The sequence below is a fragment of the Pezoporus wallicus genome, unplaced genomic scaffold, assembly GCF_028554395.1.
Source record: "Pezoporus wallicus isolate ANWC-B61680 ecotype Strahan unplaced genomic scaffold, APGP_CSIRO_Pwel_v1 contig_2908, whole genome shotgun sequence".
NCBI lineage: Eukaryota > Metazoa > Chordata > Aves > Psittaciformes > Psittacidae > Pezoporus > Pezoporus wallicus.
The window spans coordinates 5,235,819-5,258,625 of record NW_026642179.1 but is presented as its reverse complement, the minus strand read 5'-3'; the positions used below and the strand labels follow the sequence as shown (position 1 = coordinate 5,258,625).

Sequence of the window (22,807 nt, the reverse complement as noted above, 5' to 3'; positions counted from 1 at the left end):
CTAACCAGCAAAGCAAAGACAAAAAAAGTTCACAACCCTCACAGGTAATAAAGGTTACATATTATTAGCAGCATGGGGGAAAAAAAAACCAAACAAAAAAACCACAAAAAAAATATCAAGAGAGATTTCTGGTTAAACGAGCCCAAAATCTAGGAATTGTGTGATCTAATGAAAACATTAGCTAAAATACCTCCTCCTCAGTTACTCATTACTCCAAGTCCTTCTGCTGACACAATGCAGGTGAGCACTGTTTCAATGTTGATTCAGCACCAGGAGCACCTGAGTGACCACGTATCTCCTGAAGCAATTTGAATATCCTCAACCTTTCCATTCAAGTAACTATAACAAAGCATACTAAGATGTTATGGTTTAAAACCAGCCAGTAACTCAGCGCCACGCAGCCATTTGCTCACTAGAACGTGAGCCCAGGCCTCAAAGCCAATCAACACTAAGACAGCAAATATTGGCTGCAAGCAAGGTGTGCCATCTAGAAAGTGTGAGACCAAGGGCAACAACTCTGACAGCAAATAAATCAACATTGTGATGAGTGACTATTAATCCAAAACAATGAGTGTTTATAACAAATTTTACACACTCTGGTCAGATCTGTTATATCAACCCTTCTGACCCCACAGCTGGGCTTAAACCACAACATAAGTTAAAATAGACTACATATAAATCACATTAATGAGCCTGCCTATATTTTCTTTGTTCCTGGAGAAAGGACAGCAAATTCTTCTGATAAGCTGCATCAATACCCTCCCGACAAGGAGGAATCAAATATAACATCCCCCTCCAGCCTAGTTTCTATGACCAAGCATTTACAAGCTGCCCTTGTAATCGACCTAACCAAATGTGTTTTGGTACTGTTCAAGGTAAAGCAGCACCTCATTCCACATTATTCTGATGGGGTTTCAATAAATGTTAGTAATATTAGATGAGCAGCCACAGTTATTAACCCAAACATTTTAAGTCTTACACATAACCAAATATGCATTAAATACCAGCACTTATACTCTGAACTGTGCTTTCCTCTATCTTTACTGCAATTAAAGAATACAGTTCAACTTGTGTCAAACATCATATGAGATACTTCTTTAAGTGAGATTCATTTATCAGTTCCTCCGTATGACATCTACACAGATCAGAGACAAGTTAAACCCACATATCAGAAGACACTATCTTTCATTATTCCTCACCACAGCCGCAGTGTCCCTGGCCTCCTCCAGCCCATCCTCCAGTTCACTTAGGGATTCCAAGTCAAGATCTTTCTCCTTTTCCTTCTCCATCAACTCCTTTGCCCTCTTCCGCCTATTTTTACTGCTCCCATAAACACCAATATCAGTCCGAGGGCTCAGAACCTGTAAGCATGAAGAAAACTTACACTGTCAAAGCCAAGGATGCCAAGAACAAAAAGTTCTCATCTATAATGTTACGATGTCAGGGACATGTGAGAACATCTGATAAAGAAACAACAGTGTCAGAGGGCAAAAAATATTCAGCAATCTAACACCTTTGATACCTGTCAATGCTACGAAGAAGATATAAGTATTTCATACGTCTGGACAGTGATGTGGCAGGTCAACTCGAAAGCACTGGAATTACAAAATCTTTTCAGATTAAGCTTCCACACACATAGCTAACTGAAATACTGTATGCAATTAGGTATCAGTAGTTTACACATTCACTTCAAGCACCTTCCTCAACTGCAAGTCTTAAAGATCTGCCATGATTTCATATATACTAATCTGGTGGCTGAAAAGAAATTTTAAAAAGTGCTATACTCCTTTTAATATCAAAATATGAGAGGCTGCAAAGCACTTTTATGGATAAGAATTACATTTTAAGTCACCTTAATTAGCTGGAAAGCATACATAAATATAAAATCCAGCAAACTGAACTCAGTAGAGGAAATGCCCAAATTGATACAAGTGAGACAACAGTCAAATGCAAAACTAGAATATATTAAGTAACCAGTTAGGCAGAAAAATAAATACAAAGAAAGACATTTGGACCTAGAGTTCATAAACTGAACAGAAATCAGTGTGATGTAACAGTAGGGGCAGATCCCATTGGAAAAGATTAAACAGCCGTATCCCCTTGGAGACAAGATGTAATTATTGTACTTCACATGGCACTAGGGAAACCATAGCAAGAGGATTCTGCCTGGTTTTGGACATCACACTGAAAGTGAAGACAAACTACAAAGAATAGCAACAAGATAAAAAGTACGAAAAATGCAGCCTACAAGAAAGCACTGAAAGAACTGGAACGGTTTTCTGTCTAAAAGGGAAGCCTGTCAAGTAGATACAATAAATATTCAAACACATGAATGATTTTTATTAAAACAAAGACGGTGACTACATTCATTGAAGTTAAATAAGCAGCGGCTGGCTTAATTTTTCTTATAGTTAAACAGCTTATATCTAATCTATTTTCTTAGAATTTAAGCAGCCAAACAAGTTTAAACATTCATCAATTAAAGACAGCTTCTATGTCCATTTCAGGCTTATATTTCTACAATTACACAAGAAGATAAATTCTTTTTATTCCCTCCCAAAAAAGGAGAGTTTTAATCTGTTTCTTCAAAAGTAACAGCTGAGGTTGTCTACACATAAAACAAAACTAGCGAAACACAGACTTTTTGCCTTTTTCATTCTTTTCACCTGAGAACAGCTGAAATTTCTTACTATATCCTGGTCTCAACAGGAGCTGTAACCTACTCTAATTGAACAAGCTGTTCCCTCCAGACCACAGAGGGCCATCAAGACCAGTCTCTAAAGCTGACACGTAAGTGTCTGTTGCTCACCTGTAACAGACTGTAGCTTGAGTTCTTCTTCAGGAAGGTCCTTCCTGTGCGCTCTCTCCAGGCACGAGCTGCAGCTACCTGCGACTCCAGCTGTGGCAGGGCATCAAGACGCACTGGTATTGGGCGGCCTTTGGCAGACAAGCTCTCCAGCTGCTCCAGGTAGGCATAATTGCTCACATTCTGGGGTAAAAGAAATTTTTCTAAGCCAGTGATTCCACCACTATATCAGTGGCCAGCTTAATTTCAAGACATACACTACTTTGTAACTGAGTAAAATAGAGTTCCATAGGAAAGTAAAGGGAAGGAGGGCAATATTTCAATCTTACTGTTATTTAAAAAAACCTTCTCTCAGAGGTTTTATTTTTAGTCATTCTGACATGGCTAGCTGGCTTAGGGAGTAAGACAACATTCCATTACTATGTAGTTGTCTTAAATGCTGTCTGCTTAACAGCAAGCTACTATATCCAAGAGTTCTACAGAGGCTGATGTGAAATCAATTGGGATTCTCACTTCAGTTCCCAACAAATAACTGATGTAAAAACAGCAGGTGCAGTCCAGATATCAATGTCTAGAAATATCACAGAAACCATGTCCTTTTTGGATCAAGTTCTGTCAGTAGAGCAGTAGACGAGGAGGCTACTTAACTAACAGTAGCATAACTTCATCTATTCCAGATCAAAAATTTTGGTCATCAGTGCCATTAAATCTTACACACCATTTTGGGGAGAAAAATCAAAACTTCCCACAGCCAGCTCCAAAACCAAACACCTGCGACCATAACATCTGCTGCTGCAGCTAAGTGCTTACAGTGACAGCGTGCGAAAGAGTTTCAATACCAAAGACCATTTGGAACTTACATTTTTATCATAATGAATTTGCCAGCTTTTACAACCCCCATGAAATGCATAAAAGGAAGGGAAACAGAAATTGGATAACCAATGGGGAAACAGCAGCACAAAAAGAAATTCAAGCACATGAGCTCTGCTAAGCATGTATTAACAGCTATAGCACGGCCTCCCTTAAGGTCACCTTTGTGGGTAGAGGAACTAGAATAAAGAATACGTCTAAATAAAAGGATGCAAGCAGAAGATTCCAGACCCTGCTGTAACCCCTACCTGAATGGCCTCCACTTTGGCTGTCCAGTCTCTAGCCCGCTGCAGGGCTTCTTTCAGTGCCAGCACATTAGGCAGGAAAGCAGGGATGTTCCTTGCTTCATTCACGATGCCCTCCAGAGCCATCATACTTTGGCGTGGTCTAGAGTAAGAAAAACTCAATTCCAGCCTTCTCTCAAAATGACAGATAACTACAGCCATAAATGTGACAGGCTGGTGATGCAACTTCATCACTACACTGCAGTGTAAGATACCATGGCTCTACTCCTGGAGGGCACTGTTGGTTACCAAAGAATAGGAAAGGTGAGAAAAGCTAATGGACTCAAACTGTAACACTGAGGAAGCGGTACTGTGCAGCATACTCAGTGCTTTCTGTCAAGGGGGATGAATAGCAAAGACAACAGCAACAATCACAGCCTCCTGCAGCATGACAGGCGATCAATCTTTCTGCAACTCATCAATAACCTCAAATCCAACTCTGAGCAACCAAACTGCTGTTAGGTAAAAAGCCCATACACTACAGCTTCAAAGCCCCTAGTTTTCACCACATTCCTCAAAAGAGGCTGAGAATCCCAGAAGTGTGTGACCTATAAGAAGAAAATTTGTAAAGAAACACTCACCTTGCCTGCAGGCAGACCTTGGCCTTCTCCTCCCACCTCTCCGAGACTGTAAGCAGCTCCTGCAGCTCAGCCATGGCTTTCTCTACAGCATGGTGTGGTGCCAAGCCCACACCTGAGTCAATCAGCTTCTTCATCACATCTAGGGTGACCCTCTGGGGGTCCAAGAGGGTGGATCTCACCTCATCCAGCCACCGTGCCTGCTGCAGTTCTTGCTTCAGCCTTGGCAGTTCAGGAAGTTCTACATAAAGGCCAGAGCCCATGTCTATCAACTCCTGCAGCTTGGAAGAGTCTGGAATCTCATCCATCATAGCTTCTTGAGCACGTTCATGAAACTCTTCCACATCATCAAGCAGATTCTGAAGTAACATATAGTACAAATCAATTAGGAAAAAAACGCCCACAGAATCAAAGGGGAAAGCTGACTGAGGGATCAGTCAGCTATGAATTCATATGTGATCATCACATAATCAGTCAGAGCTTCTATACACAATGCCAGCCCATTGTCACAAGCCATCAAGTCTGACACATTAAGTAACAGACCATCTAAACTCATTCAGGGGCCTAATGTCTCATTCACTGGGCATATGAGCTGCATCAAAGTCTGTACCTAAAACAGTACAACTGCAACTTACTGCAGCTCCCAACAAAACAGAACATTAAGCACTGCAAGGTCAACATTAATTTTAAAACAGTGGGGGAAAACATTCCTTTCAACCTGGTGTCAAAAGACATTACAGTAATGATGGTAATGCACAAAGAGCAAAACATGCTGAGGAGAAAAAACAAGCCAGAGTTGTAAAAGGACATGAATATCAAAAGATCATTAGAATAATGACAGTCAGTTTTGAAATTACTCCTTCCTAAAGCAGGCCCACCAGTTTAACACATCACAGTTTACTGTACAGAGGAAAGAAATGGGAATGCAAAATCCTCTAATGAAAGGAGAGCGTTTCACAGAAATCCAACTGCACTGCTGCAGTTGTCCTTATCCTCATGTTTTGGCACTGCAATGAAAAAAAATCAAAGATGGCAAACAGACAAGAAAGAATCTCTGCAGGAGATTCATTCGAGGACATTCAACCATTTTACTCAATTGATTCACTCCTGAGTCTTACAAAAAGATAGGTATCTCTGATAGCAAATCGATGGCACAATGAGGAGCAAAAACTGCATTGCCTAACCCTTAGCTTACTGCCCTTTTTGTCTGATACTGCTTTTCATGACTGCCTGGAAATCAGAAGGCATTTACAAAAAAGAACAAGATCCACATGATAAAGATCTTGATTTAGGGAACATATGCTGAATGCTTCATAGTGACAACAGTGAATTATTACAGTTTAATAATTATAATGCCTTTTGTGTTAGAAAATACTCATGATCCAACATGACAATTATTTTGCAATTTATTATGAAGGATAATTGCATTCAAATGCCATGCGGGAAGTTAGCAAGTGCTTATCATAAATGATCATTATCTAAATTCATTCAGGAACTAAAAGTCTATAGTTTGTAACCAGTAAAATGGTAATATTTATTTTATTGGCTAGTGATTATGTTGAAGCTTCAAGAACACACACATGCACAGAGTACTTGACACAGATCCAGTTTCTTAAGGCTGAGGGCAGGGGGAAGAAAGAGTAGTTGGGAGAAAATATTTAGACAAAAATACAAATAAAATTATTAAGTTTATTGTATGCCCACATCTACAAATTATGTCTTAATTAGAAGGAGGTTTTAAATACATTAGAAACATAAAACCTCCTTTGAGAACAATCTTATAGGTCTATTAACAATTGATGATAAAATTTCATGAATTAGTAAATATTCCTGGTTTGCATGTGGAAAGAAGTGTACTAAATCATCCTACCATATGAGGATGATAATATACTTTCCACTCTATTAGCTGCTGGGAAACATAATAAAGAACATCTTTGAAGGATAAAGATCAGTGTCAACAGGCCTGAAAACTCTGCATCCTGGAGTCCTATACTTTTTGAAGGCACTGGTTTTCAGCAACAACATACCAATATCATAAAGACAAGAAAGTCCAAAATAAAGTTTATCCATGATACCAACACTGAACTACCATGGAAAAGCTAATACAGGATTCATGAATGAAGAAGGATGTAACTAATGCTAATAAACATGGAAAAGAGGTCTTCTCAAACAAGACTGATTTTCAAACTGTACGTTTATTGATATAAAATGGTAGCTGCACCCATGTTAATATTTAGAATTTTAGGCTCTCAATCTAGTACTATTAAATATTTTTCTTAAATCTGTATCAACAGAACATGTGCATTAATAAATGGTTAATGCATACATCTCAAGAGCCATTTCTCAAGGTGAAAAATCTTTAAGGATATTTCTTGAAGGAGTTTTCTAGAAGTTAGTTAGCAGGTGAAACACCATTTAACATTTCATCATCAGTGACACAAACAAATTAAGACTGCTGTTGAAAACACTTGCTATGATACAGACTGCCAGAGTGACAAATGATAATAGCAGCCAGAGGAATCAGTTTGATCTGGACTAGTCTAGGACTAGATTCATTCAAAGACAGGTGCAAAGATATATAGGAAGGATAAGAAATGCAGGCCATGCATACAGATTAAGAGGACTATAACTTGGAAAGTAAGGCAGAGGAGTATTTACAGAACAATTGCCAATGTGGCACTGCTTTCCCTCTCCCATAAACAAGCACACCAGTGTAATCTTCAGAAAAAAAAACCCAACATATACTGAAAATTCCACAACTACAGATAGCATTAATGATGCTGGATTAAGAGTAACTGGTTCAGAGAGATAAAACTGGGCCACTTGTACAGCCACAAGCACAGAGGATGGATCTTTTATCTTGCTTTAGCTACAGCAAGACCACCCCATCTGACAAATGCCCATTGCAACAGGCACCTGGAAAAGCACATGCATAGTCATGTAGCATGCTCTGTTTGTTTGCCTAAAGCTGACCACCCTGAGCTGTCCTAGACTGCTACACAAGAGCTAAGGCATTCTTCCAGAACAGCAATGGATGCCAGATGGAATACCTTACAGACAACCTCATAGATATCCATGCTTAGAATACCAAATTGAACCCCACATATTAAGCTGCTAAGGCTACACTAGCATAAATGTACAAATGTCATCGCTGCCCACTTAAAAAGATATGCTTGCAAATGAGCATGAAATATATATTACCATTCCATTATGGATATTATGAGGGGCAACATGGCATCAGCAAAAAACATGACAACAGCAAGATTACCCAGTAAAGCAGGAAGACACTGAGCTAGATTTATCCAGAGTCTTTTACTTCCCGTCTTGAGGCTACACACATTATTGCAAAGCAGCTACTTGCTTTATATTAGAAGCTGGAAATAAAACACCCCATTCAATCCATCTCTGCCAGTGCAGGACTGATCCTTAATGAAAAAGGCTTTCATCCTTTACAACAGGTGATATTATGTTTCAAACAAAAAAAAAACCATACCACAAAACCAGAAACAAATAGACAGCATGACATTACCTGAGAAGCAGATGCAAACTTACCTTTACTTGTCGAGCCTGGCTAATAACACAGGGCAAGCTAAATAACTGCTGTACGAATGCTTTAAGCTCCTCCATGGTTAGCTTGGTCCTTGTCCTTCCACTATCTTGGCTCTGTCGGCTGTATGAAAAGACGTAATTAGACAACACTAGGTGAGAGGAAAGATGATGATCCCCGAATTTACTCCCAGTGACAGAAAGCTATCAAGATTCCCAAGATGCTAAAAAAAAAATAATAACTGTATCATTTCAGAACTCAAAAAACCCCAAACTCCAGAAGAATTCCAAAATCTTGAAAACTAATTTTAATATACGACCTCTACACATCTTCAAGAGAATCCACCCTGCTCTTCCAAGGTGCGATTGTCTAGATGACTTTCAAATGGAGTTTGTTCTAAAGAGGCAAGAGAACATAGTCCCAAAAAGCCTTCTTTAAGTAGCTCAAGAGGTTGACTGCCATGGCAGGCACTGACAAGAAGTCTGAGGTATGTAACAGCAGCAAGCTCTGAAAAGAAGTCTTATTTTCTGTATCTTACTCTCTTGTAGCCAGTAAACTGCTGAAACTGGCCTTGCAACAGAAGAAGGCTATTAAGTAGGACACATTCTGCAAAGACATTTCCATTAAATATCACATGAGGCAAGTATAACAAGCCCACTGAATGCAGTAAGACTTAAAAGTGACACACTACACAAATTAAACACTTGGTATACGTATCACCGGCAGGCATAACAACTACACAAGCAAGCCAGATTTTAAACACTGAAGAGCTGTTGCCTGCTAATGAATCTACATTTTATTACTATAGGAACATAAACCAAAAAAAACTTTCAACCTACAGACTTAAATACAGACTTAAATGTAGCTGTAGAAGTAACATTTTAGATTAATAATCAAACATAATTACACTCTATCAAAAACTTGGGGAGGGAAGAATACTGGGGACTTTGACTTGCTACAACAGTGAGAAGGAATAGTGGCTGCACTGGACCTGCCGGAAGGCACCCTCTCTGAAACATGGCAGTGTCATTCTGTCCCTAGTCCAACCACAGACTGCCACAGGAGATGGCACAGCACACTGCATGAGATGCGGCACAAAGAGATGCAACTATCCCTGCCTATGGAAACTCACAACTTTCAACAGCAGGGAGAGATAGAGGCTTGGAATATTGAACACATATTCACAGCTACACATTACCTATTTTTTTAGGTTTATATATAATCAGATGTATAAAGGATAGATTTTCTTTTGCTACATTTGACCATGTTTGTTGCTGCTTTAGTCTCTGCCAAACTGTTTTGTTTGAACACTCATTTTTAATTTGCCTTTTTAACAGCCTCATCCTTTGTGTAAATGTGATCCTTCTCTATGTATTAAACATGAACATAAACATAAAAGAAGCAGCTGAACATGACCTCTATATTTAAATTCCCTAACACTGTTCATCAAAAAGGCTTCAAAAATGTCTCAAACCTCAATTTTGTAACATACTGCTATTTAGCATACAACAGCCCTGAAATACACATCTGAGTCCTTTTCTTTTTCCCCATGGAATTCTTTCAGCTTTACATCGGACACACCACTGAAAGCTGTCAAATCTTCCTACCCCTTGTGTTTCTTGGGACAGTGCTGGAAATCCAGCAAATAATTAACTGAAGGCAAGTCTTTTGAGAGAAGGCTGACACACTCCAACAGCAGGAGGAGGAGGAAGCAGTAACAGTCCAGGAACACCTGGGAGCTACCAAAATAATTAAAATTCACTAAGAAAAGGGCAATGCAACCTCTGCAGCACTGCTTTCCTCACCAAGACCACAGTTCTAAGCTACCTCTGTGGTAGTGGGCCCCTACAAGCAATAAAAGCCAAAGGACAGCCTTCCTTTCCCTTCATATACAGCAAAAATGCATCTCTATTTTATAACAGAGCTTTTCAATTTCATCAGGTGTTATACTTCCATCTGTGGTGTAACTAATATTTCAGCATTCATATTCAAGGAACTGTAACATGTTACATTCTGGGTAGTAAATGTGTGTATTGCAATTAACAAAGTATTTATTTTTTATTCCCTTCCTGGAAAAGTCTTAAGTTATACACAAAAGCTACACATGCAAAAAACCCCAACCAACTGCAAAGCCAAATCTTACAGTAAGAGAAAATGCAAGCCGTAAGTTTACCGCACAACTGCTGGCACAAAAGTTACGATCACCTGATCAAATGATTCTACGGGACTTTTATTCAGTGCACAGAATTCACAGGAGAGAAGGAAGAACACACTGCTGAAGGCTCATGAGAGCAGAGCAAGGGGACACATCCAGCAGATTGCTGAGTGTCACTGAGGCAGTCACAGGCAAGGCTGGAAATAGAACTAAGTGAGTCTAAACTGGCAGAAGTCACTGAGGCAAGCCACTATTTTTCAGCCACATATCACTGCTTCCCATGGTCCTTCCCAAGAAGAAAAAGACTGGCTCAAACTATGGACTGTTTCTGCTCTCTACACTGCTTCCCAAGATCCTTCTGTTTCAGTCAATGCTGGCAAGACACCTTTCCTTTTCATCTTGCAGTAAATCCACCATCATTACAACACATACTGCAACTTCAGAATGGCTGGTAAAATTATAAGTATCTTTGAGAAATGATGTACCAGAAGACAGAACTGTTCTGACCTCAACCACCATAATTGGTACTTCATTCTTTTCAAACATTTTGCTTTGCAATCCAGTGTTTTAACAGATTTGCTTTCCATTCCTTTAAGCTATGTTCTTAGCCCTGCTACCTAAAATGCAAAGACTCACAAGAGCAAGTAGTGACAGGACAATGGGGAATGGCTTTAAAGTGACAGGGGGCAGATTTAGATTAGATATTAGGAAGAAGTTCTTTACTGTGAGGCACTGGCACAGGTTGCCCAGAGAAACCGTGGCTGCCCCGTCCCTGGCAGTGCTCAAGGCCAGGTTGGACAGCCCTTGGAGCAACCTGGTCTAGTGTGAGGTGTCCCTGCCCACGGCAGGGGGGGCTGGAACTAGATGATCTTTTGGGTCCTTACCAACCCTAAACATTCTGTGATTCAATATCAAGACTCACTGTCATTATGTTTTTCCCTCTAGTTGTCTTTCCTTACAGTTCTCCCACACATTCAGAGAAATACCTGATGAGTGATCAGACACACAGCTTCACCCAAGAGACTTCACATTTCAGTACATGAGTCAGCTGAAAACAGTAGGTTTAACACATTCCAAGCAAGTCCATTTTTTGGCCCTTTGTGTCACTGTACCTGTCTCCCCTACCTCTCAATGAGTCACAGCACTAAGGACAGGAAATGCTGAAAGAAGTTAGAAGGCAGTGAGGTCTCAGGATTCTTACATTTCCAGGGCCAAACAAGCGGCAAAAAAGAAAGCCAGGAACTGCTGAAAAAATGCCTGTCCTACCTGTGTTTTTGCTTTTTGCTCAGAAGCAGCTGTGCTACTGAAGCACAGGTCTCTGCTTCTTTCACAGCATCTCTGAGCCTGCGGAAAAGATCATTCTCTGGATATTTCCTGTCTTCAGCATCCTCCAACATTACTCTCAGCTCAATCACATCTGTAATAACAGCACATAATTTGCATGTAAAACAAAAAATACTTCAGACTGCTTCAAATGCCTTCAATCAAGGTTGCAAAGGCTAGATCAACCTTAAATGCAGAATGATAAGTTGCATTACACTCAGATTAGCTGATTTCTTTTTTTCCACTAAACAATACACTCATTTTCTTTTTCCCGCTAAACAATACACAGTGTTTCATTAAATGAGAACACAAAACAAATGTAGGAGTTTCAGGACATCCTACTACAAATGACAGAAGTCTGACCTTTCTTGTGGTTGAGATTGGCAGACAGAGCCTCTGTAACTCTACTGACCCATGTGTCATAAGACTGTGCTCTAACTTTCACCCCATACAGTAGAGAAGGAAGGTCTTCTAGTGGGTACCGGTACCTGGAGATACAGGAAGAAAATACAGAAAGGGTATTAATGGCCCATACAAAAAAAAAAAAGGATAGTGCTTATATTGAGTTTTTCCAGCTACAACAAGGCAACAAAGGCAGAACATGTATAATACCGGCTGCCTGGGAACCAAGAAACAGCAAAGGATACAAATATTTCTTAAAAAAGTAGACAGAAGTATGGCCAAAGGCTGTATTTGGTCACTGATCTCCAGCAAACTATTGGATATGGTAGAAAAGCAGAGGAGAAAAAAAATATCCTGTGTACCTTAGACACTTCTGCTGCATGGGACATGGACATAAATCAGATGGATGGTATAAGCACACCAGACGCTCAGGATTACAGGAACATGTAAGAGCTGACAAGAAGCACGTGGTTCTGCAAGCTGTGCACTGACGCTCATCATCTGGAACCAGTTCAAACACCTCTTCTTCAGACATCAACACCCCCTTAAAAAAAAAAAATAAATAGGACACTTGCTAAAATTCTCTAATCCAGGCCGGAGGGTGGGTGGGGAAGCAGAATAAGAGTTGTCTTTCATTACTCACCATCTGTACAACAGACTCTCTTAATCGTGTCTCTTCCTCTATCATCAGAGTCATCTCCTTACAAACCATGGCAGCCAGCCCAACATCCAAGCACTCTGGATCTGCAGCCATCTTGAAGATTAGCTCTTCATGGGAGAAAACACAGTGACGTCCCAGCCTTCGGTAATGACTCACACACTGACGTCCAATGGGAAGCTACAGAAAAAAATTACATCTGTCATTCTGGGAAAAGCAGCTTCAAGATGATCTCTTGGCTTCCACTTTCCTTCGACAAATCCTGGGAAAGACTGAGACTAAGAGAGTTTATCTTATGGGACAGACCCACTTATAACCACCTTAAGTCATGTCACAGATGAGGACAAAGAGATATCTGTAGTGTGGGGGTATCTGACAACGTAACATGCCCAACTTTCAAACACAAGTTTAAGAGTTGTCCTAAGCCCTTTCTACTTCCAATGGAAGGAAACTGGCATCAAAAAGAAGTCATCTGTTCTACCTTAAGGTGAATGCATTGTCCTCCAGCTATTACTGTGCTTGGACACGGACATTTAACTAGATGACTTGAATTAACCAAAATCGGTTATCACTGATTTTGTGTCTTTTAAAGCAAAAGAACACTGACACACTGTTAATCTTGCAGACAATTTTTCTGACAAATGAATACCATTCTCTGATTAAAGATAAAAGTTCCTACATGCAGGTAACAAAAAAGAAGGTAGACATAGATAAACTACAGATGAGATCATAATCTCCAACTGTAAACCCTGGAGAGTAACAGAACACACTTTTGACCACTTACTAAAGAATCCACACAAGCCATGCTGTGGTGTAAGCATGGATATTAGAATAAGCACATGATTAAAAGGTGCAATGAGCTGGCACAAAGAAGCAAAAAGTATGCCTACTCCAACGTTCAAATGACAACAGCTGTTCATGACAGTATGTTAATATGTATCAAATTCAGAAAGAGGCATTAGGCATCACAAATACTAGCTGAAGGTATTGCAAATGTCACTTTTTCATTAGACCAATACTTAAAAAGGAAGACCATATACCAAAGTTTCAGTTTGAAACTGCTTAAAATTATGTGCTCATCAAATTATTTTGTGTAACAGAAACATCAGTTGTTAACTGTTGTACCAGGAACTATTAATATAGAACATATTATATGACTTAAAAGACTACTCTTCAGGTAATTAATTCTTCCTTGTTAAGGCCACCTAGCAAGACATAGCAAACACATACAAACGGAACAGACCCAGTCAGCAGTGCAGAAGTTCACAGCTTCAGCGAAGTTGTATCCCTGGTTAAATCCAGAGTGATAGGCACGAGGGAAGGTCACAACAAACTCGCCAGCACACTGATTGGTCCTGTATACCTAATACAAGTGAGAATAAAGGGGAAAAAAAACAAATAGGAAAAAGGTATGAAACTTGCAACAGAGTTAAAAACACATAATTACAAGACATTTGAACACTACTTCTACAGAAATCACATGGAATGTAACTACCCCAGCAGTGGTGAGGATTGGTTCTGTCTTCTTAAAGTCAATCCTCAATAGTCTTACTCAAAAAAGCTGAATATATATGCCAACAGTTAAAAATTCTCCTTATGAATCCCAAAAGGGATGTCTCTCTATCATCATTTAATCCATTGTACCACAAAGTGCAAAAGCTTCTGGAAACAGTGCAAAAGCTGGAACCAGTTTATGGTTTGTTTTCTTGGGGTATTTGCCAGGGAGGAAATTTATACTGAGACAAAAGGAAATGATAGTGACTGCTGCTTAAAGTCTGCAGTTAATTATGTTTGGTCAAAAAAGCATTTTGTAACGCTGAGATTTCTTCTGAACATAAACCAAGTATTTTAACATAAAAAGATGAAAAGTGCTCTACAAACTTGCTGCTATGGCAGGCTGGGGCTTTTTAATTAAAAAAAATAAATGTAACACAATTTACACTTGTTCTGTACGGTATTTTATATAAGAAGCCTGACAGTCACTTCTGATTTAAGGTAACTTAAATTTCATGGTAAGTCTAGGGAAGACACTAGAAAACCGTTTTAAAAAAACACCACAGAACTAATGAGCTGAACATGTTAATGTCCACCATGGAAATTCCTCAGTTATGCCAAACCACTGTTACACTAATGTGAAACGGGATGAAAAACAGAGCGCATAGAAGTACTTATGTAAAAAATGCTCATGTGCTACTCACTGGTACACCATGTTCCATCAGCACATTGGGGTTCATAATAGTGACCAACTGATGCAGGAGGTCAGGCTGGGATTCAAATAGCTCAGGAGCCAATTCCTTCATCACATCTTCTAGCTGCTCTGCTGCATGAGAGGGCACGCCATACCACGTCTTTGGTTCTCCCCTAACAAAAAACAACAAATAAATAATAAACACGTTACTTAAAAGTAATGCTGCCACCCAACCGCAGAAGAGACCTCAAACCTGGCCGCACTGTCCACACAAGCCATATATTTTGCACAGAGACACAAAGATATCTTTAATCAACAACAGCCTTCTTCAGGATGTATTATTCTTATCTGAAAAATCAAACTGCAACACAGTTCTCAACATACTTGGCACCAGATTTGCCATTACAAGCTGTATGTGGATGATAATTGTCATTTATGATGTTCTAATTGGATAAAATAGACTATAATTTTCCTTTAGGAAAAAGAAAGTAAGTTTAATTCACAGGTAATGTTTAAGAGAAAAAGAGATCATGATACTCCTCCACTCACTCAATTAGGCCTCGAGTAGTCATATTCCTGAAACCATAGAATAGTGGAATAGTACACCAGCTAAGCAGGAGTGGAAAAAAATAAAACATCAGAGTACAATAAAATATAAGCAATCCTTCTAATATACATAACCAGTTACTGAAAACCAGTGGTTCACTGGACTCTTAGGATAAAAAATTCCTAATAATATGAGTTAGTTAAGTACGACAGAAAAAAAAGATGAACAAGATAAAAACTAAACAGAAAATTACTTGACTACGTATTATTTCAGTCCCTCATTACACTTTATTTTGGTTAAGACTCCATCTTGTCTCTATAGTGCTGAGGTGCTGGTTTATTTTATTTTATTAAGTATAAGCAGTAGTCTGCTGAAATATCTGAAATCACTTACACAGCACTATTTAACCATATGAATGATCTTGTCGCCAACCATCCCAAAGTTAGACAAGACAGCATTTTCTGCGGTTCCTACAGGCTTCAGTGACACCTGCTGGTAGGACACAGTTAGTAGTAGGTTTCTACTCATCTGGGCTGCGGGAATTCACCAGCTGACACCAGCCCCTTATATACTGATCTGGTTGATAACATGCTGAGAACAATAACTGAGCTTAAAAACAAAACTAATTCCCCCCTGAAGCGCAGACTAGATTTTAATAGCAAACATGCTTCTCCAGAAGTGTGCAATCACAGAATAAGGCCATCAACTCATCCTTACAAGATGTACAGCAAGCCTTCTATTCTAAAGGGGTGCTTTTGACAACTTCCCCCTTCTTTCGCCCCAATCCATCCACTGTGACTGAGCCTCATGACTGGGAAGACTGTAATGGAAATAAGTTAATCTGTCACAACTCTTCTTTTCAAACACCAAAGCTGAACACCAGAACACTTCTAGGATCATTCTAAAAGACTCTAAAATTTCTCTTCTCTTGAATAGTATTTTTGTGTATGCACAGATCTGCTGATGAACTGTCAGCTCCAATGCCTGTGTAAGCCATTAGGCAGCAGCCTCCATTTCCAACATAGGGGCACACCAACTTTAAATCATGAACCAGTGAACTGTAACTCAGTTCAAAACCAAAAGGTTCCTTAGAAAGGACGTGAGCCTGTAAAGCAGTGATACTGGATTTTTGGCAACACAGAATATTTAATCAGTTGATGAAAAACACTGAAGTGCTTAGAATAGTATCTGTATTCACTTTTAATTAACCTGAGAATATGGACTGCTCATCCCATTTAGATTTTTGGTTAAATGTCACCAGCATGCATAGGCACTTCCAAGTAGAACTACACATTTACTAAGGGCAAACAGGGCAGCATAACATAAATACACAAAGGAGACTCCATACCAATGCAGGTAGTTGATGGAATAGCTCCAATGATCTTCAATATGCCAGCAAAATGAGGAGAAGCACATCCCTACATACAGCCAAGGTACCTTCATGCCAGAGATATCTGCATTGATGTGAGCAAGGACTGATTGTTCTAGAATTGGCATGTTATTCAAGTTCCAACCAGAGAGTGCATAATCCTGCCAAAAAAAAAGGACAAAATACTAAACAAATCGGAAGTACAAAAGGACACCAACTCACAAAAGGAAAAGATCAGCTTATGCATTTTGACAGTAGAGAGTGGGTAATATTCTGCAGTAATGAAGCATCAAAACTAAGAAATAATTCCTGAGATACCTTAATCAGCAATTTATCAAGACCAAGATTTAAGTCCAGTCCTAGAATTTTAACATATATATTCTTTGGATCAAGGCTTATACACTTAGGCTTTGGTTCCCCTCCTTCAAGTTTATAGGTTCCATGCTTTTATGGCGGAACAAAATACCAGCACTACTAGGAGAATGAGAAAAGATTGAAATCCCACAGTAAAATCGAGTAACTTCAGACTGTAAACAGCACAGTGAATCTTATGTTATTATTCCAGCTTTTTTAAGACCTGCTTTACTGCACTGCAGTTTATCTTGATGATCTTTATATATTACTTCAAAAAGTTTCTCAAGAGGAGAGATTCCTACACGCTCATTTCTGGGAAGACAGCATCACTAGAGTCAAGCAATCCCACCTTCACCTTCAAATACATACAATTTGTACAAAAAATTAGAAATCAAACAGACTGCCTTAAAAGCTCACTACTATTTTTAACATTAGTCTACCTCCTGAAAGCAGACCGGTCACACCCTCAGCTCTGCCACACCTCCCTGCCATTTCCTTTGCTCTGACACTATAAAGACAATGCAGCAAGTCAGATTACTTAAGTGATCTGGCTAGAAAATATATTTTCATCCAAATAGATCAGCAAGCAGTTCTGACTCACTGAGCAGCTACACAACCCCTGCATAGCCAACAAAGGTTCGGGTAGGAAGACAACAGTGAGCAGGATTAACTCTTCCAGTGATCAGTATAAATTGGTTTTGGGTCATGTAATGATGAAATCACACCTTTACTCTCATTTTGCCTGAATTTAAACATATAAGCAGCCAGAAAATTGATATGCTAAAGTAAGATCTGAGGGAAAGATTGATAATATACTTACCAAATGTTCTTCATAAAATTTTCTATAATAGAATGCTGTATTTACATCTTTTCATTCTTACAGTATGCATGGTCAGAGAAACAAGCTAAATCCCGTATTTCTGGTTTACCTATTATGAACCTCCTAAGGAGGTTAGCATTATGTATCTGTAGCTAAGTCTGTAACAAAAGGGTTTGGAACAAGAAAAAAAAAGAATCTTATCAGCTCCCTCATACTCAGACATAATGTAACAACTTGCACATTTTGCCTGTTGAGACTAAGTGATACAAACCAGGTGTGATTTAAATCACAAAAAGCAGCTTAGCTGTCTGCAACCAGATCTGGAAAAGAACTTAAGATACCAGATTAATGCCGTGCTCAAATGGAATGTTAAGTGCATGCAAAAGTCTTAAGCAGCTTCTTCGTGAGAAAAAAAAAATCCACACTGATTTCTGACCTGAATTCTTACTGTGAAATCTTATGCAGAGCAAAGAATGGGGTCAGTTTACATATCCTGTTCCTCACCTCCTCCTCTGGCATCAGCTTTCGTCGGCCATCCTTCACTGGGAAGCCACTTCCAAAGTCCTTGGATGAGATATCAGCCCCATATTCCACAATGACATCTTCTTCTATGCTGCTCACCAATCGCCAGAATTCTTTTTCTACAAGCTCGGTGGGAACCATCTAAAAGCAGAAAAGATGTTAGGGCATGCACAGATAAGACCCAACATAAAAGTTGTCATTCATGCAATAAATCCCTCATGAATCCCACAGCCACTCCCTCACTACCCTCCACCTCTTCAAAGTCATAGGGTTTGGTCTGTAATCCTTAGTAGTGGCTGCAATGTAACAGCAATAGGATGCCACACATTAAGAGATGGCATGAATAAAAAGGCCAAAAGATGGGTTTACCAGAAGTACAGCTAAAAAGGGGAGAAGGAGACAGCCAGCAGCAGCCAAGCAGCAAATGAAAGCATGAAAATTCCAAACTATTTCAGAAGTTAATGACCAGAACTTCTAACAGTAAGGAAATTCAGATAAAGAACTGTATTCAACGGGATAATCTTCATATAGCTCATTACAATTCCCTTATATGCGTTTATAAAGTGTATTTGTAAAATACGCTTTGCTCCTCATTTTGCTCTGCTTCCCAAAGTTGTATCATGAACTGCAAACCTTCAAAAAGTAGAAGCTTTAGGAAGTATGCCCATAAATTACCAAAGAACCCTAAGAGGAGGAGCTTGGTGCTGCATGCAGCAGTGGATTCATGGAAGCGTGCCAAAGCAGAAACACTAGTTTTAAAAATGCTGCTGAGATGCAGGACAAAAAAAACAAACCATTATTATCAGACAGACTCAGCCTATTGAACTGCCTACAAGAAAACACTGTAACAGGGAGGAAAACAATGATTTATCCTCTGAACAAACTAAACCAAGACAAAAGCCATAGGAAGGGCAGAAGAAAGACCCCTTTGCCAAACAAGAACAAGATAACTGGTTCAATGATTCAAAAAGGGCAAGAACACAGCATGGCCAATAAGGTTTACCCTAACAAGCAATAACTTATCTATACATCACAAGAAAAGGGTGAAATGAAGTTGAAATGAGACCAGATGCCAGAAAGCTAAATGATTTGTTTACATGTTTGAAACTTATGGTGCCTCTTTAAAAAAAAAAAGCAAAAATCCAGGATCAGCTGAACACTCTTTTTCCCCTACAAGGAATCACAGCAAAAAGTTGAAACTCACATGGACTGGCATGTTGAAATAATCAGACTTGAAGTTATCAGCCATTTCACCAAAGCTCTGGAGAGTATATTCCCTGACAGCTTGTTCAAATCCAAAGGCTTCACGGGGTTTGTTGCATTCCTGGGAGAGAGAACATGAAAACATTGTTCCTTGCAGCAGATTATGATACAGTTACATTTTTTAGCAAAAAAAAATCTAGTGTCCATCTGAGTCCTTCCCAAACACAATAAGCTATCAGTTTTGAGTGTTATTCTCAGCAAAGGAAGTCCTACCACAACGGTAACAGAACAGGATTAATTATACAGAAGCTAATCTAAAGTGATAAACCCCAGTGTTACACACTCCTGCTTTCCTGTCCAAAACTTAAGTTTTGTCACCTACTGCTGCCAGCCACAAAGTAAGACAGAACACAAGATGCTTAGCCATAAAACAGTTCTTAGACACACTGGATTCAAGCACCTGTGGAGTAACTGCACAGGAAGAAACCCTGAATGTACTTCAGTCTTACCAAGGCAGCAAATCGTTAACGGATTTGGCACTGCGGAAGTACACAGAAGAGGAACAAGGAAATAAAACAATGCAACACAGCTAACAGCAGACATGGTCCATCTGACAGAAAACCTCCAAGTCTTCCACTGTTCTAATCTCATTACCCCAAGAGCACAAAAAATATTAGTCCACATTACAGCTCATCTCCCCACCCATTTCTACAGCGTCCTTTTCAGACTCTTTGTATTTGACACAATTTTTATATACAAAATATATTTGAACACAAACATGAAATAGAACTATCTGATAGCCAGCTGTTCAGTCATAAACAAACTGAAAGGTCTGGAAAGGAATTCAGGAGATCAGTAGTTTCTCTTTCTTCAAGAGGAAGTATCCCTAGACTATGCCCTATGTTTATCAAAGCAGTTCTTCAATGGTGGCTGCAAAAGGGAATCTACACCTGTAAGCACTGCCTAACAATGTTGACCTGAATAAAGATCCCTTACCCTATTCTTCCTAGCTTCTGTTCCAGCACCGTGCCATTAACATTGCATTTAGCATCTGTGTACAATTAACATTTAAAGCAAAAACTGATGCAAAAAGTGCTACTGAATTTCAAACATCTTTCTGCCGTTGTTTACTCTCCATTACATAATTTAACTATGTTGTTTCCCTTCTTCCTTCTGCTTTCAATGCATTTCCAAAGTTTTTCTAGTACTTCTTGTATCATTTTCTAGTAATAATTTATTTGGCACTAACTTTCCCGATTTTATTCCTATGTGCGCGTTTTTTCTTGGGAACAATGCAGCCCTGGTTTTATTAGCAATAGTAGTAGAGAAATTTCTTGCAAGTGTCCACATTCTTAAACCACTGCAGTCACTATATTTACTCCTATATCCTCTAAATTATCTCCACACTGGATTGCTGTAGTTTGCTAATACTCCTTCATTGTGCTCTCTTAAGGGAGCAATAAAAAAGCAGCTTAATCCACTCTCTGAGCAGCAGCCGAAAAGGGTTAGTTGCATCTTTTCCCTTGGCTGTAACTATGTATTTCCACCTCTCTCACAACGGCATTTGCCCAAGTTCATGTGACACCCTAGCCTCTCTTGGTGAAGTTAGAAAGCAGCAAGCTGATGCACCTCATTATGTGGCTGCACAGCTATTCATACACCACCATAAAGAAAACAGCAGAAACCAACAGCTGGGAAGAGTGTGGAGGATGTGGGGGGAAATGGGCATACACACGTGTGTGCAACTGTTCCTTTTGTAAAAACACCATCTAAAAAGTTTAGTCACAAAATTACAGCTTTAGAAACAGTAAGCTTTTTTCCTTTGAATTATACATCTACCCATTTCCTGAGCTTGCAAAATTAAGGCAATCAAATGATGTTTGATGCCTTCAAGCTTTTGATCACTCATTTCTTGGAAGCTGGTAGCTCCTCGTTTTTTAACAATTAAATTCAACTAGTTCCCACTTTTGGGGCCTCAGTTCCTTTTTTTGTCTAAACCAAAACTAAAATAGCTACAATTTTTAAATTAGTTCCTTCACTTTCTACTACCCACTATTCTGAACATCATCACAATGACTTGCCAATAATCAAATGTCCGTTATGATCAAATTGCATACTTTCAGAGTTTTCAAAATGCCTCATTGCTATGCTGAAACATCTATCACCACCCTACTTCTCAACCTGATTTCCCACTACCGGCTTATCAAATTGAGTTTCACCTCTTAGCACACAAAGGCCAAAGTTTTAGCTGTCACATAGCCGTATAATAAACAAAGGTTACATTCAAGCTCCAGAAGAAAACTTTCTTTTTCCTTATGGCTCACCAACCAAGAACATCTGGAGATGCACAGCTCATCTTGACAATATGCCAAACAAAACCATGGCTTCTACCCAGATGGAATGGCACTGAGCTGAACTGCTCTTCTGATCTTTCCAGGAACACAAGTATACACACAAAGCTTGAACAGTTCTTGAACTGTACCTCAGCAACACACTTTGGACACCTCCAGTCACCCTTGGGTACATCAGGTAGAGGAGGAATCAAGCAAAAAGTGTGATAGCTGTCATCACATCCATCACACAGTAGCAGTTTGTCCTCATTATTTCCTCTGCCACAGAATAAGCAAACATACAGATCAACCTGTGGAGAAAAAACAGAAAAGAAAACAAAAAGTTACAAAAACTTTCCTCATCCAGGTCCTGCCTTCCTTACACTAAGGAACAAAAGACGTAATCCTGAAGTTCGATACATGAACATCAATGGAGTCTCCTCTTTTTTGAGAATCACTGAAAATTAACAATTATGCTTCAATTTCACAAAGCAGCAATACATGGGGACAGGGGGACTTTGGGTGCTGCAAAGTAACTATCCAGTTCAATTGGATAATTGTTTTTTTAATTACTCAAAGTAGCATGTCATTTATGTTATTCAAAAAAGAGTAGGTTGCAGTTTTTAGAACTCCCTCCCATTGGGCCCATGTCATAGAAAACTACATCCTTACAAAGAGCACATGGCTGAGGATAATCTCCAAAACATTTTTAAGACACATACATGTCATCACTTCCAGTGATGGACAGTGATCACCTCTGCAATGGAAAAGAACAGAGAAAAAAAACCCAGAGAGTTCAATCTACAAATCCAAGGGGAAAGGAAGGAAACCTCCACATAATGGTACCAAAT

General features: G+C 39.3%; 1 protein-coding gene across 1 annotated transcript in view; it reads right to left on the bottom strand.

The window, feature by feature from the left end:
- The window catches only part of KDM5A (lysine demethylase 5A), a 49,858-nt gene that overhangs the window by 11,861 nt on the left and 15,190 nt on the right, over nt 1-22,807 (bottom strand). The window contains exons 8-22 of the mRNA XM_057428101.1: nt 22,109-22,267; nt 19,628-19,747; nt 18,406-18,564; nt 16,707-16,888; nt 14,822-14,984; nt 13,867-13,986; nt 12,609-12,803; nt 12,328-12,509; nt 11,927-12,051; nt 11,507-11,657; nt 8,091-8,208; nt 4,542-4,897; nt 3,925-4,063; nt 2,810-2,989; nt 1,200-1,361 (exon numbers count right to left, since the gene is read on the bottom strand). Of these exons, the coding sequence (XP_057284084.1) occupies nt 1,200-1,361; nt 2,810-2,989; nt 3,925-4,063; nt 4,542-4,897; nt 8,091-8,208; nt 11,507-11,657; nt 11,927-12,051; nt 12,328-12,509; nt 12,609-12,803; nt 13,867-13,986; nt 14,822-14,984; nt 16,707-16,888; nt 18,406-18,564; nt 19,628-19,747; nt 22,109-22,267 (2,511 nt within the window). The remainder of the gene's footprint in view (nt 1-1,199; nt 1,362-2,809; nt 2,990-3,924; nt 4,064-4,541; nt 4,898-8,090; nt 8,209-11,506; nt 11,658-11,926; nt 12,052-12,327; nt 12,510-12,608; nt 12,804-13,866; nt 13,987-14,821; nt 14,985-16,706; nt 16,889-18,405; nt 18,565-19,627; nt 19,748-22,108; nt 22,268-22,807) is intronic.